The following is a 14454-nucleotide window of genomic DNA, read 5'->3' as shown; positions in this document are numbered from 1 at the left end:
CAAGGTGGGGCACCTGGGTGGCTCAGTGGGTTAAAGCCTCTGCCTTCAGCTTGGGTCATGATCCCAGGGTCCTGGGATCCAGCCCCACATCGGGCCCTCTGCTCAGCGGGGAGCCTGCTTCCTCCTCTCTCTGCCTGCCTCTCTGCCTACTTGTGATCTCTGTCTGTCAAATAAATAAATAAAATCTTAAAAAAAAATTCTTAAAACAAACAAACAAACAAACAAACAAATAAATAAATAAATAAATAAAAGGACCATGGTTCCTGGCACCTGGGTGGTTCAGTCAGTTAAGTATCTGCCTTCAGCTCTGGTTGTGATCCTGGGGTCCTGGGATCAAGTCCTGCATCAGACTCCCCTGCTTCTCCCTCTGCCTCTCACTCTCTGTCTCTGTCTCTCATGAAGAAATAAATAAAATCTTAAAGAAAAAAAAAATGTCTTTCAAAGGGCCATAGTTCCAGTGTCAGTTCAATTTTCAGAACTTTGGCACTGTACTTTAGATCTATCCTAATTCTCTACCACCCAGGGGCCAGTCTGGGTGGTCTCCCTAGTTTAGTTCTGAAAGTCACTGGAATACTGTTTAGACTCAGATCCATGCCTAGAGCCTGGCAGTTCATATGCAACTTTATAGGCTCCATTTCCCCAGCTCCCTCCTCTCCAGGATCTCCCCCACATTTTGGGGCCTTCAAGGCTACCCATCCCCAGGTCCTCCATGTGGGAATCAGAGCCTTTGGTTTCCCTGCTCTGTTGCAGACATTCTCTGACTGGGTCTGCTCTGGAGCCAGGTGAAGACAGAAAAGGCAATGGGAATTCCTTCCCCTGCCCCACGCTCCCTCCCTCCATACACACTTTTCAGACCAAGGCTCTTTTGGTCTGAGGGAAGGATTCCCCTCAGGATTTTAGGTGCTTTCCCAGCTGCTCCTGCCCTTGCTGCTGCCCTGAGTTTATTTATTTATTTATTAATTTTTTTGACACACAGCAAGAGAGGGAACACAAGCAGGAGTGGGAGAGGGAGAGGGAGAATAGGCTTCTGGTGGAGCAGGAAGCTGGATGGCAGGGCTGAGGTTGGGGGAAGAGTTGGGGGGGGGGGGGGGGGGGGGGTGGGACTCAATCCCAGGACCCTGGGATCATGACCTGAGCCAAAGGCAGACACTTAACCACTGAGCCACCCAAGCACCCTTGCCCTGAATTTTAACTTAAGTACGAGGCTTGCCTGAGAGCAGGGCAAAAGAAGAGTAATGGGAAAAAGAAAAAAAAAGGGGGATTTCTCTTACTTTGTCCTAAAGGGGCCCTTCTTTCTACTCCTCAGACCAGGAAGATAGGGCTTCTTGGAGGTTTTTCGTTGTTTTTTTTTTTAAGATTTTATTTATTTATTTAACAGACAGAGATCTCAAGTAGGCAGAGAGGCAGGCAGAGAGAGAGAGAGAGAGGAGGAAGCAGGCTCCCCGCCGAGCAGAGAGCCCTATGCGGGGCTCGATCCCAGGACCCTGGGATCATGACCTGAGCCGAAGGCAGAGGCTTTAACCCACTGAGCCACCCAGGCGCCCCTCTTGGAGTTTTTTCTTCCATGCCCAGTGCACAGTTCCAGGAGTCATGCTGCCTTTGAGACCAGGCCAGGAGATACAGGAACAAAAAACAAAACAGGAAGCTCACTGCCAGATTGTTTATACTTCAAGTTCTGATTCCCTTCCCCAAACCACCTGCTACCATTTCATTTTCCGAGTCCTCAGAAAGCTGCTCCATTCAGTCCCATGTTTTTGGTTGCGTTTGGGGGAAGGACAGATGATGCTTACTCTATCTTACTCAGAACTGGAACCCTAAGAAATTTATTTTTAAAGATATATGCCCATTTGTGGAAAAAGAAAAACAAATACAGTCTATAAGACTATCTTGAAGCAATAACCAAGTCAACAGTATGGTATAGTGGTATATTTCCTTCCATGCATTTTTTTTCATAGTTGAGGAAATATAGTTTTGGATCCTCCTTTTTAAATTATTCTTTTTAATTTTCTGAATTGGTTGTGGTAGGATCAAAAGAGTTCACATCTGGGGCACCTGGGTGGTTCAGTGGGTTAAAGCCTCTGCCTTCGGCTCAGGTCATAGTCTCAGGGTCCTGGGATCGAGCCCCGCATCAGGCTCTGTGCTCAGCAGGGAGCCTGTTTCCCTCTCTCTCTCTGCCTGCCTCTCTGCCTACTTGTGATCTCTATCTGTCAAATAAATAAATTAAATCTTTAAAAAAAAAAAAAAAAAGAGTTCACATCCTAAGAGGAAGAGGTTGAGACTGAGGGCTCTTGGGAGGGTCCAAGTCCTTTTCCCAAATAGTTCACTCTGTTCCTTCAGACTCGGTAGGGTGACCCTTGATTCAAACAACCTAGGAAAAGTAGGTCATGTGGGAGCTTTAGCATAATGCTGAAATAGGGAAGAATGAAATGATTCTCACAGCCCAACATCCTGGCTTGGAGCAGGGATTCCAGGTCTCTGTGATTTTATGAACCTTTAACTTTCCGACTTTAAAAGTACAGAATTTCTTTCTTTCTTTATGGTGAATTAAAGAATTAAATTTGGCTTAAGAAGTTTCTGTGAAGTTCATAATACCCTGTCAGAGAAATAGTGACATGCTCGTGGTCCTGGAAATTTCCCTGAACAACATCTGTTAAGATGGCGATCTCATTACAAACCCCAAGGACACATAGCTCTTGACCCTACAGCACAGAAACCCTCCTTACCTATATCCTGGGATGTTACATCCAAATGCCCTAAGAATCCATCAATCTCACATCGGGATTTAGGATCTATATCACTTAAGAAGCCGGAAGAGAGTTGAAAGGTGGATTTTCATCCTGCTTTGTGACTTCAGGCAGACCCTGGAATTTTTCTGGAATTCTGCTGACTCCATAAAAATGGGAGTCACAATGGCATCTATAGTGGCCCTGAGGATGTGTCCCACAGACCTCCAATGACAGCAAGTAAAACTAACCAAGGGCAGTGTGAAATCTATCACCACATTTCTGCTTAGGCTAGACTTCCCTCAGGCTCCTTCTAGACAGTTCCCGAGCACAGCAGGAATACTGAGGCAGACCCATTCCTGGGAGACGTGGGGCTCTTCTGGTTGCCTTCCTTGGCTCAAGGGCTCTGATGGCCTTGCTGAACCTTCCTTAGACCACAGGGTGGTCAGGAACGCTTCCACCCAACCTCACTCTCTCCTCCACTCAGAGTCTTACATCATGGTCTGACATCTCTCCCAGCCTTCCCAGCTCCCTTCCTATGTTCTCTGGCAGATGTTTGCCATCATAATACCCTTGCACTTTCATTCCATCTTGGTGTCTGCTTCTCAGAGGATCCAGAATAAATCACCATCCTGCCCACCTCTCAGAAGTGCCTAGAGACACCCCAAAGCAGAAAGCTTTCAACACATGTAAAAGCCTCTTTCCACAAGTGTTTCTAGAATTCCCCTTGGCAAAACATCTGTAATGCTTTTCCCTGAAGAAAAGAAAAATTGTTTTGCTGCCTCAGCTGGGGGATACCGGCTGGCAACTTCTGTGGGTGACACTCCCTGTGAACCTGGGCAGGACACCTCCCCAGCTTCACACCCTGGCTCTGAGTAGAAATGGCAGGGAAAATGGCAGGAAAATGGCAGAATCCTCCCAAATTAGGAGATAAGGCCCCAGCCCTGCTGTTTCCCCTTTGCATCAGATTTGTGCTATGGTCTGAATATTTGAAAAAAAATTTTTTAAAGATTTTATTTATTTATTTGACAGAGATCACAAGTAGGCAGAGAGGCAGGCAGAGAGAGAGGAAGGGAAGCAGGCTCCCTGCTGAGCAGAGAGCCTGATCCGAGGCTCGATCCCAGGACCCTGGAATCATGACCTGAGCTGAAGGCAGAGGCTTTAACCCACTGAGCCACCCAGGCACCCCTGAATATTTGAAATTTATATGTTGAAAACCTAATGCCCAAGATGATGGTATCAGGCGGTAGGGACTTTGGGAGGTGATGAGAGTGTGAGAGCGTACCCATCATGAATGGGCTCCGTGTCCTTACAAAAGAGGCCCCAGAGAGCGAGTAGCCCCTCTGCCATGTAAGGATACAAAACCGTGACCCAGAAGAGGTCCTGCCCCCCAGCCATGCTGGCACCCTGACCTCAGACTTGCAGCCTCCAGAGCTGTGAGAAATAAATTCCTGGGGTGCCTGGGTGGCTCAGTGGGTTAAAGCCTCTGCTTTTGGCTCTGGTCATGATCCCAGGGTCCTGGGATCGAGCCTCACATTGGGTTCTCTGCTTAGCAGGGAGCCTGCTTCCCCCTCTCTCTCTGCCTGCCTCTCTGCCTGCTTGTGATCTCTGTCAAATAAATAAATAAAAGCTTTAAAAAAAAAAAGAAAGAAAGAAAGAAAGAAATTCCTGTCGTTTATAAGCCACCCAGCCTGGGGCACCTGTCACAGCAGCCTGAGCAGACGTAGCTCATCATCGTGGCTCTTCCTCCTCCTCAGTTTCCTCATACTATATGACAAGGATTGGACTAGATTTGTGGGAAGTTTGGCAGAGGGGCCTCTGGGGTAAGGGGCTTCCTCATTCAGCTAAGGAGCCTCAGCTTTGGCTTCTTTGATACTGGGCTCCGGCATAAGGCACATGGGCAGGGTTCGAACACTAGAGAAAGTTCACGTACCAAGAGAAATGCCCAGTCTAGGCAGCCGGTAGTGCTGCACAATAATCTACCCAGCTGGGTTGCTGGCAAGGCTGGGGGAAGGGAGAAGCGCACATGATGAGGGGGCAGAAGGAGGCCTAGATTCTGGAAGGTTCCATCAGCCCCAGGCAGCAGGGGGTGGCTTCATCTGGCCAGAAGAATCACAGGGAGTGGGCTTGGAGATAACAATGCATCCAGGGCTTCAAATACCAGACGAAGGAGCCCAGACCTTCTCTCGGCTGCGAGTGGAGAGCACAGAAAGCAGCCTCCGGCCCTCACTGAGCAGACATTTGCCAAAATGTTCACTGTGGTCAGGATCATAATGTGCTATATCTGGGAGGACATGGAGGTGTGGCCAAGAAAATCCCACCTGGAGCCTCATTCCCTGTGGCCCCAAGATGTGTCCTTCTCGGTCTCTCATTCAATGAACATTCGAACATTCGCTGATATGGCAGCCAGCCTGAGCTGACTTCACAGAGCCCTTCTTCTTGGTATTCGTGCCCTTAGGGTAGCCAAGGTAGGAGGGCCCCTACTGAGTAGGGTTGACCTAAGATATCAGAGAAATGACAGTATTCAAGTTAAATAATAATTGAAGATATTAGAGAAAGGAGTGTGACTTTTGAAATTGGGTCACAAAGGACATTGTGGCTTTTGGCTCTCTTTATCACTCACTCTGAGAGAAGCCAACCACCATGTCATGAGGACACTCAGGATGCCCTGTGGAGAAGCCCACGTGGCAAGGAACCGAGGCCAACTGCCAACAGACGTGTGGACGACCCATCTTGGAAGTGGACCCTCCAGGTCCAGTCAAGCCTTCATATGAGCCACAGCCCTGGGTGAGCTATTCCAGAGCTATTCCACTAAGCCAGTCCCAAATACCCGAGCCCCAGAAACTGTCAGATAATTCACGTGTGTTGCTTTAAACCACAATGTTTGGGGATGATTTGTTACCCCAAATCTACACAGCTGATGGTACTCTGTGCTGTGCCCAGGACACTGTCCCCACTGTCCTCTGGACCACAGTACCTCTTCCTAGATCTCTCTACAACCTGTCAATTCCCCTTCCGTTTCCCCTCCGCATAGGATCCAGAGGAAACTAAAGGGCCACTCTTAAGAAATATGTGTTGAACATAATGGCTCTCGCCTGCTCAAGGCCTCTCCCATGGCTCTCCAATGTATCGGGTGTTCTTTCCAGGAAGTAGCGGGGCAATGCAATGGTGGAGTTTCTGGCTTCCCTGAGCTGATGTGGGAACAGACCAGAGAGCAAGAAGAGCCCTTGTTTGCTCTGGCCTCTGGAATGACAATCCCAGGGCCCCCTGGGGAGGCAGGGAGGGGCCCCCTGGCAGCTGGGGCTAAGACAAGGCAGGAGCTTTGTTCTGAATCCACAATGGCAAGACGCCCAGCACAGACCCAGATCCTCCGCTTCCTCCAAAGCAGGACAAGGGGGTGGGAGCTGGGGCATCCCTCCCACTGTGCTCTAAGAGCAAGCCCTGGGGTGAGGGGGGGCTCTCAATGTGCAATGGAAGACTGGGCCGGAGGGAAGTGGCTCCTATGAAAAGCCTTGGGGAGGAACTAGGAGTTCTGTTAGTTCTGTTGTGAGTCATTCTGCTAACATTTCTTGAGGACCTATTGGGTTTCAGGCACTACTGCTAAGCACTTGCCACACATTAGCCCACTGCAGGCCCCTCTGAACCCTCCCATCCCTCCAGCTAGCCAGGGTTCAGTTCTACTGCTGCCCCCCACTTAACACACAGAGGCACAAGAGGCAAAGGCTCTTGCCCGGGGTCACACAGCTTAGACATACCAGAGCTGGGGTTTGCACCCAGGTCTGACCCCTGTTCTTGGCTAGTATTCTCTTTCACCTACTCTAGCCATGCCAGGCACTGTGCTGGTGCTGGGGAGACAGTGGTGAGCAGGACAGCTGTCTTGGCCTTTCCAGAGCCCAGTCTGGTGGAGAAGAGAGGTGACAAACTAGTTCCGACAGTGGGATGGGCTCAGTGCCCCACTTGAGTGCAGGGAGCTGGGGTGACCTTTAGCTGCAGCTCTTGACTCAGCTTGGCACGGGGCAGGACAGCAGTAGGGGTAGGAAAGAGCTTCCCAAGGAACATGACCTCTGTTCTCCTGGGGACAAGGCTTCCCAGCAGGGACTGCATACAAAGACTGAGTCCTGGAGAGGTGGAGTGACTTGCTTGAGGCAATCAACTAGTAAGAAGCAGAGCCCAGAGGGGCAATGGCCTGTGATGGAAATCACCCATTAAGCCCTTCCCACCGATTATTCCAGCAATCCTCACTGCCCACTCCCCATGACACTGAGAGATCAAATGAGAGGGTCCACAAAGCGAGGAAGGGGGCCAAGATACAAGCCCGGGTTTTCTAATACAAAGCCCAGGGAGGGCTTTAAATATGACTTTGAGGGAATATCCTCAATGCTGGATAGTCCTGAGTCTGGTGACAAGCCCATCCCCGGGTCAAGCAGGGCTCCAATTCACCCTGGCCCTGTGCCCATAGCCACCAAGGGCTGGCTCCGATCTGATGGGGCTTGGGGGCTGGGGCAGGCTCACCCTTCCACCAAGCATTCCATGGGTGTCCGGGAGCCAGGGTGAGGGTGCTACAGGGAGGCTCCTACTTGGGCAGGGGGCTCCCTGGAAAGAGGAAAGGGTCCAGAGTACTAGTGAGGCTCTGCTCAGGCAGAGACATCTGATCCATCCTGTCTGGCCAAGCCTCAGAGGGGAGGCTGGAAATGCCCAGGCTGCACAGGGACAGGGCTGGGCCAGTGGCATCTCTGAGTCACAGGCAGGGTGGGTAGTGAGTGACTCAGCCTGGGCCCACTTCCCCTCCAAAAGGCCAGCCTGGGTGGAGACCAGGGCCAGGAAACCCTGAGCCTGTCCTTCCCAGGCCAGGTGCCTATTGGTAAGGACGGGAGGTAGAGCCCGAGGAAAGGAAGTGAGACAGGAACCTGGTGAGGCCGAGGGTGCCCAATCCTAATGGTCCTGTGGTCTGGGGCAGGAAGTTCTGACTTTAGCCCAGGAGCAGTATAGAGCCCCAGAAGGTGTGTGTTTTAGAAATAACCTTCTGGGGCTATGTAGAAGGTGAAGTAGAGAAGCTAGAGCAGAGCAGGGAGGAAACCATTGTCACCATGAAGAATGTGAGCAATGGCAGCCTGGCTAATAAGAGAAGGGGGCCCATACAGGCCCTGATGGGTAAGGGGGGATGTCTTTGTTTCTGGGTAGGGGACCTAGCAGCCAACAGGCCCAGAGCTCTCCCTGTATTTCCTTGGCTGTCACCCTGAGGAATGACACAGTTCTACAAGCAAAAATAGTTTATTTGAGGATGGAAGACCCAAAATTGGGAGGCCTAGGGGTGAGGCTACAGCAGCTGCCTGGAGTTGGCATAGATGACCCCAATCCCCAGGGGATCTCAGCAACAAAGAAGCCTTTCCCTGGGCCCCCTAGCTGCCTCCCCCACTTCCTGGAGGAAGGATTGTGCAATCGCCAAGAATCATCATCGTCGTCATCAGAACATGGTGAGGTCTTCAAAGTTTGGCCAGCAATTTTTGGAGTAGTAGTTGGTGCTCATCGTGATAATCAGTCCCTTAAGCACAGTGACTGTGCCAGGTCTGGACCCACCATCCAGTGGTGAGTGAGGTCCGTGATGAGAGGCAGGCAAGAGACAGGAGGTGGTTTCTCTCTGGGAATCCCCATTCCGGCCTCCAAGATGGTCCTTCCAGAAGGCTCCCCCACCACCTCTCTCCCAAGGCCCCAGTGGCTGCGTGCTCTCTGCTTTTCCCATGGCCATTGGCCAAGGTTGGATTCAGGCTGGGGCTGTCCCAGGGAGCCCAGCTGGTCCTTTGGTCTCAAAGACCTTTGCCAGTCTGGTCCCTCTGCCAGAAGGCCCGGCGGGCAGCCCAGGAGGCCACGAACTCGCAGTTGTGGTAAAGGAACATTCCTGAAAGGGTGAGTGCAATGCCCACATAGCTGAGGGCGCTGAGGCGGCTGCCAAACAAGAGTCGGGACAGGACGAGATTGCCCACGACAGTGAGGTTGCCCAGGACGTGGACGGTGAGGGCGGAGGTGAGAGCCAGCAGGGAGAAGCTGGCCAAGTTGTAGAGCACGGACAGTGCGCAGCTGAGCAGGACGCAGGCCCAGAGGTGGGAGCTGGTGGGAGCAGGTGGCAGGGCTACACCGGCCTCCAACACCAGGGCCGCACCTGCCAGCAGGCAGAAGCTGGGCACCGAGGTGGCATACAGCAGGGTCACTGCGTCCAGCCTCTCCTCCTGTAACAGGGCACCTACAACCAGGACAACAGCCATCAGCACCCACAGGTAGACAGCTCCCCCCCACCCACAACCTGGACGACCTGGCAGGGGCTCCGGGGCCCATCACCCTGGAAGCCTGCACCAATCCCTCAGGCGATATTTGTAGCTCCTGCTCCTTCCCATGACGGTCAAGAATCCACCCATGTTCCCTTTGCTGTGACCTATACCCACTCCTTACCAACTGGGACCTGGCATTTAACCTCTGTGTCACCTGCAAAGGTAGGTGATAATACCTCACACATGGTGTTGTTGTAAAGATTAAAAGAGAGGACACAAAGCCTTTGTAGGGTAAGTGCTCACTCAATGTAAAAAGGTAAATTAATAAGGCTGTTTTCATCCACTTCCAACTGCCTTCCACAGCCTGAAAGGATAATCCGCTTGTGATAGCCAAAAGATAAAAAAACATGAACTGTGGCTCCAAAAAAAAACTTCGGGGGCTTCCCAGAACCTGGAGAAAAATAGCCTAGTTTCTTAACCAGCTCCAAAGGTCCTGTACCAAGTGACCCTGATCCACCTTTCTTGATCTCCGTCCTTACCCACCCACCCACCCCCCCACACTGCAGCGCCCACCACCACAGCAGCAGACAAGCCAGCAGAAGGTCCCAGCTCTGCCACTTCCTAGCAAAAAAAAAAAAAAAAAAAAAGTTTTATGATAATAAATTGGAGTCAGATGGTGGGTTCATTCATTGCTTCATTCACTTATGACCCCTGGGATGAAAGACTGGCAAACAAGAAGAAAGTCATTGTTTGCCCTTGGCTGTCCCTCCCTGTTTATAACTCATAATCAGCATCTTTTGCTACTACCAACACTAAGTCTTGTCAAGATGAATCCAGGACTAAGCAGAAACCTTTTGGTTTTGCAAGCAAAGAGAGGATCGTACCAGCTTGCATATGGGCGAATGTGTGCCTGAGTGTGCGTGCGTGTGTCTGTGTGTGTGTGTCTACGCTTATATATGTTAACACTCAGCTGTTCACAAAGGAAGCAGTGCCCATCATCAAAGTCAGACACCGCTCGGGTGAAATGACAGTATTTGCACACCAGCGATGATGTTCTGGGGCCTTCTCCAAGCTTGAGTGGAGAGAGATGAGTAATTGATCGAGGCCCCCTCCCGGGGCTCTTGGAGCCTCTGCATTTTCTGACACACGCTTTCCAAAGAGCCATAGGGGCGCTTACTCATAGGCTAGAAGAGGAAAACCGTATTTCTCTCTCAATTTCATTTTGATGTTTTGGCTTTGTTCTCTAGGCAACTGTCCCTCCGGCTCAAGCATTTCTAGAAATGAACAGATAATTGGAATGCCTCCTGCTCATTCACTCCAAATTTAGCATTATTACAAGCCAGCAGCACGTGGCTTGTACGTTAAAGGTCCCATCATTAGAAGGTGTTGAGGTGAACTTCACCTTGAAGTTCAGCCTCCGTGATGTAGCCAGGCAAGAAGGTCCTAACCTCCCCACCACCTCCAGTGCCTTGTGCCCATTCTGCATCCCACCCAGCCTCTGCCTGCTCTCCCTGCAGCCAAGGGAAAGAACAGTGGTCCTCTGCCACAGGCCACTCGTCCCACCCAAGGCCCCCAAATGCCAGCCTATGGCCCTGCCTTCTGAATGACCCCTCCCTGCCTAGCCCCATCAAACCCTCTATTCCGACCTCTCCTTCTCTAAAGGCAATTTTGTTTCAGCATCTGAACACACCCAGGCTTCTGCCACAGACGGACAAATGTTCTTTAGACCCTCTGTTCCGCTGGCTGCTGGCTTAGCCTAACTTTGCTCCATCACTAGCTGTGTGACATCACACAAGTCACTCTAGGCCTCATCTCCTCGTGTGTGACAACACCCCTGCTCACGGGAGCATGTGAGGCGCTGAGCCCAGGACCTGGTGCCCGGTGGCGACTGCTCTCCACAAGAGCTGTCATGATCCCCACACTGCCCCTGCTGGCTGCCACCCGGGCCCCTGGCAAGGCGTGCTTCTCACTCCCAGAATGCCCTTTCCTCTTGTCTCCTCAGGAAGAAGAAACCACCCCTGACCACACCTGTGCCCACCTTGGCTCTAGAACTTTTCTCCTGTCCTTGAAGTCTCTGCCTCTTGAGTGCATCTCCCCACCGGCCTGAGAGCTCAAGCAGGGACCAAGTCAGACTGCTCTCTGCTGCAGGTGGGTTCAGCAAGCTGGCACCCCACTTCCCAGCCTTTCTGGGAGCGTAGCCCCACCCTGGCCTGCAAGTGGCCCAGATTGTAAGGAAGTGACTAGCCCTGCCCATGGCCGCCTGGGTGCTCCTCTTCTGGCCTCTCACCCCTACTCCATGGAGTCTGCTCTCAGCCTGCCATTTGCACTCTAGTCTGAATCTGGAGCCCCTGGAAGTAGAAACCTCCTCTTGTCCAAAACCCATCTCACTTCCTGGCTCCAGTCTGTTCCCCCATCTCTGCCAGGCTCCCAGCTCGGTTGCAGGGGTGGGGTGCCCTCCAGCCTCCTAAGCTCCCTCCTTAGCACCCTGAGCCATGTACCCTAACCAGCTTGCCAATTCTGCTATCAGAACCACTAATAACCTAACTATTGAAGGAGTACATGGCTGTGCCAGGCCTCAAGGCCGGGTACTGGGGGACATAGAGATGTCCAAAGCCAGTCCATGCCCTCTCAGTGCTCCTGTCTGGTGGGATGCAATCGGGTAGCCAAGTGGCTACAATACGGGACATCACAGTTGTGAGAAGGGAAGCAGAGGATGCTGTGGGTGCCTGGAGGACGCACCTCACCCACCTTGAGGGCCAGACGGTTGACACTCGGGAGAGAAGGAGGGAGCTGGCAGAAGCCAAGAAACAGACCAATGCCAGGCACCTGCTCTTTCACGCCTGAGGCCTAGGTGAGGAGCAGGCATGCTATGGGCCTGAAGGCTGGGGCCTTCCCAGCCTTGTGACCCTGCCCCAGGGTGGGGTGGGGGTGGGAGGGCAAGAGGTCAGGTTTCCCGCTGCCGCCTCATGCCCAGAACTCAGGCCCAAGCTCAGTCACAAGTTCTCATGTAACCCGAAGGCAAAAATAGAAGGGAGCTTTGGCCCAGCCTCAGGGCCCAAGAGGATAGGGACAGGGCCTCCCAGTTCTGACTCTGAAGATGCCAGGGAAAGGCTGAGCTCTGACTTCCACCTTCCCTTGCCTGCAGGCTGCCCCCAACCCCAGCCCAGGGCTCCCTTGAAGCCCCCTCCTTCTTCTCCCAGGCCTGGCTCACAGATCTCAGGGCTGGAAGGGGGACACAGCAAGACGCCCATGGGACTCCATCAACTCCAATCCTCCTCCTCCGAACAGATAGGGAGACTGAGGCCCGGATAAGACCCAGATCTGCTCAAAGTTGACCAGCAAGTATGAGCAAAGGCATGGCTGGATCCTAGGCCTCCCCACCCCGAGTGGGCATCCTGCCCTCCCCCACATCTCCCTTAGGTTGAGGCAGAGAGACGGTGGGGACGGAGACTCAGATGTCCCTTGGTAAGACAGACAGGAAGGCATTACCCTCACACACAGGGATTTAACAGGGTCTAGGCCTGGAGCCTCCACCTCGCCTTTCGCCCAAAACCCCCCATCTCCTTTCTTCGGAGGTGAGGTGACCTGGGACAAATCATGAACCCCTAGGTCTTGGTCCCTGGCCTAGCAAATGAGAATGAAGGTGGTAGTTGCCATAGCAATTCAAGGTCAACACCCAGCATGGGGCCTGTTACATTGCAGCTCCCAGTAAACATAGCCCTTTCCCAAACTCCTCGGCTTCCAAATCCCAGCTCAAGGTCTCACCCTCTTTCTCTCTCCTGGGTCCCCACTATCAGATCTCCCTCGGGGTCCAAGGCTTCACACCACATCGCTTGGGCAGCACGGAGTCTGACTGCCTGGGGTCAGATCTTGCCGCTGCCACTCACTAGCCACGTGACCCAGGGCAATTCTCTACCCGTCAATGGACAATACAGTGACTTCCTTCATCAGGGCAGTATGGCGATCCAATGAGATAAAGGGCTTGACAAAATATGAGACAGATCAACAGCAACTGTTATCAAATATCAGCTGTAGTCTAGACACTAAGTTGGGGGCTTGGGATTCTCTGCGCTGTCGGTCCTTTCCAAGCCTCAGTGTCTGCCTTTTCCAAAGGCATGAACCTCAGTTTCTCCGTCTGGAAAAAGGGATAATAGCCATACCCCCCTCAGGGCCATCCAGGCCACACACCCACCCCAAGCCCCACCTTCTCAGCCGGTGGCCCAGGCACTCACTCTGCTGTATGGACTTGAGGCCCCGGAGGCAGGTAGCAGCCAGCAGGAAGCCACAGCCCGCGGGTGGGGTCCGGAGCTCACCAGCCAGGCTGCAGGCGGCCCCCAGGCAGAGGGGTCCCATGGCGGCAAATTGCAGCGGGTGGTGGCGCCGGCCCAGCAGCAGCGCCGACAGGGCCAGCGTGATCAGCGGTGTGGTGGTGGTGGCCAGCTGTGCCAGGTCCAGGGGCACAGAGCTCAGGCCCACGTTGCCACAGGCCATCGAGGTACCAAAGGTGAGGCTGAGCAGCAGCACTTGACGGCGGGTGCGACGGGGCATGGGACGCTGTGCCCCCCAGCGGCACACCAGTGCTGCTGCCAGCATGTGCAGCGCAGACAGCAGCAGGGGCCGCCCGAAGCCGTGCACAGTGAAGATCCACTTGTTGAGGCTCGACATGCTGGCCCCTGCCAGCAGCCACACCAGCGCTGCCACTGCCACCCGGGCCCGACCAGGCTGCCCAAGAGCCTGGGGGGTGTCAGGGGGCCACTCGGGGGACCCAGCCACCCGCGCACCACTAGTTGCTGCCACTGCCTCCGCTGAGGTCATCCTGCCATCATGGTGCTCCAGCAGGCAGCGACACATCCGTACCAGTGGGTATGGGGCAGGAGGACAGCTCCCCAGTGACCAGCTCTGGGCCACCAGAGAGTCCCACTCTGGGCCAGGCCGGATCCCAGTTCCTCAGATCCTGGGCCCAGTCTTAGACAGGTGAGGACACTGCTTCTTGTCCCAGGCCTGTGCCAGATAAGGTCTGGGAGCTATGCTGTGCTCCTGGCTCCAGCACGGCCAAACCCAGGCCGAGCGGCTGGCATGCCAGGATCTCCGGTGCTCAAGCTGGCCTAGTACGCTGCAGGCACCTCTGCCCAATCCCAGGTGACGTCCCCACTCTTCGCGCTTTTAAGCCCACTCCACGATTAGATATAATCCTCGTTCCTTTTTCTCTTCAGTCCAGACTCCGCGACCTACGGCTTGTTCAGGCCGGGCCGAGGCCCGGCAGGGGCGATCCGGGCACCGGCTCCCGGTGCTGCCCGGTGGTCGCGGCTCGCTTCCTCCGACAGTGCGACCAGGCCCAGCGGCTAGCTGACACACCGGCCCGCGCTCAGGCCGGTGCCAGGAGACGAGCTCGCTCGGCTCGGCTAGGCTCCGGCAGGGCCTGCGCTCCAGCTCCGGCTCCTGGCCGCTCCGGCTCCCGGCGGCTCGCG

General features: G+C 53.6%; 1 protein-coding gene across 1 annotated transcript; it reads right to left on the bottom strand.

Moving 5' to 3' along the window:
- Positions 1 to 8410: 8410 nt before the first annotated feature.
- Positions 8411 to 14454, bottom strand: SLC35E4 (solute carrier family 35 member E4). Its single transcript, XM_032883419.1, has 2 exons — positions 13219 to 14454; positions 8411 to 8961 (listed from the first exon to the last, which is right to left on the bottom strand). Exons 1-2 carry the CDS (start codon positions 13835 to 13837, stop codon positions 8528 to 8530), a joined length of 1053 nt encoding a protein of 350 aa, XP_032739310.1. The 5' UTR covers positions 13838 to 14454; the 3' UTR covers positions 8411 to 8527.

Source organism: Lontra canadensis, unplaced genomic scaffold (assembly GCF_010015895.1).
Source record: "Lontra canadensis isolate GAN:19392208 unplaced genomic scaffold, GSC_riverotter_1.0 scaffold87, whole genome shotgun sequence".
In the NCBI taxonomy this organism is placed as follows: Eukaryota; Metazoa; Chordata; class Mammalia; order Carnivora; family Mustelidae; genus Lontra; species Lontra canadensis.
The sequence above is the reverse complement of the archived record's forward strand: the minus strand, read 5'-3'. Positions and strand labels throughout refer to the sequence as shown.

Bases quoted from the DNA above. Each gene is read 5' to 3' on its own strand.
- SLC35E4 (XM_032883419.1), bottom strand. From the start codon at position 13,837: ATGTGTCGCTGCCTGCTGGAGCACCATGATGGCAGGATGACCTCAGCG. The intron at 8,962-13,218 runs GTGAGTGCCTGG...TCCTGGTTGTAG, and splicing joins CCTCAAGTCCATACAGCAGA to GTGCCCTGTTACAGGAGGAG.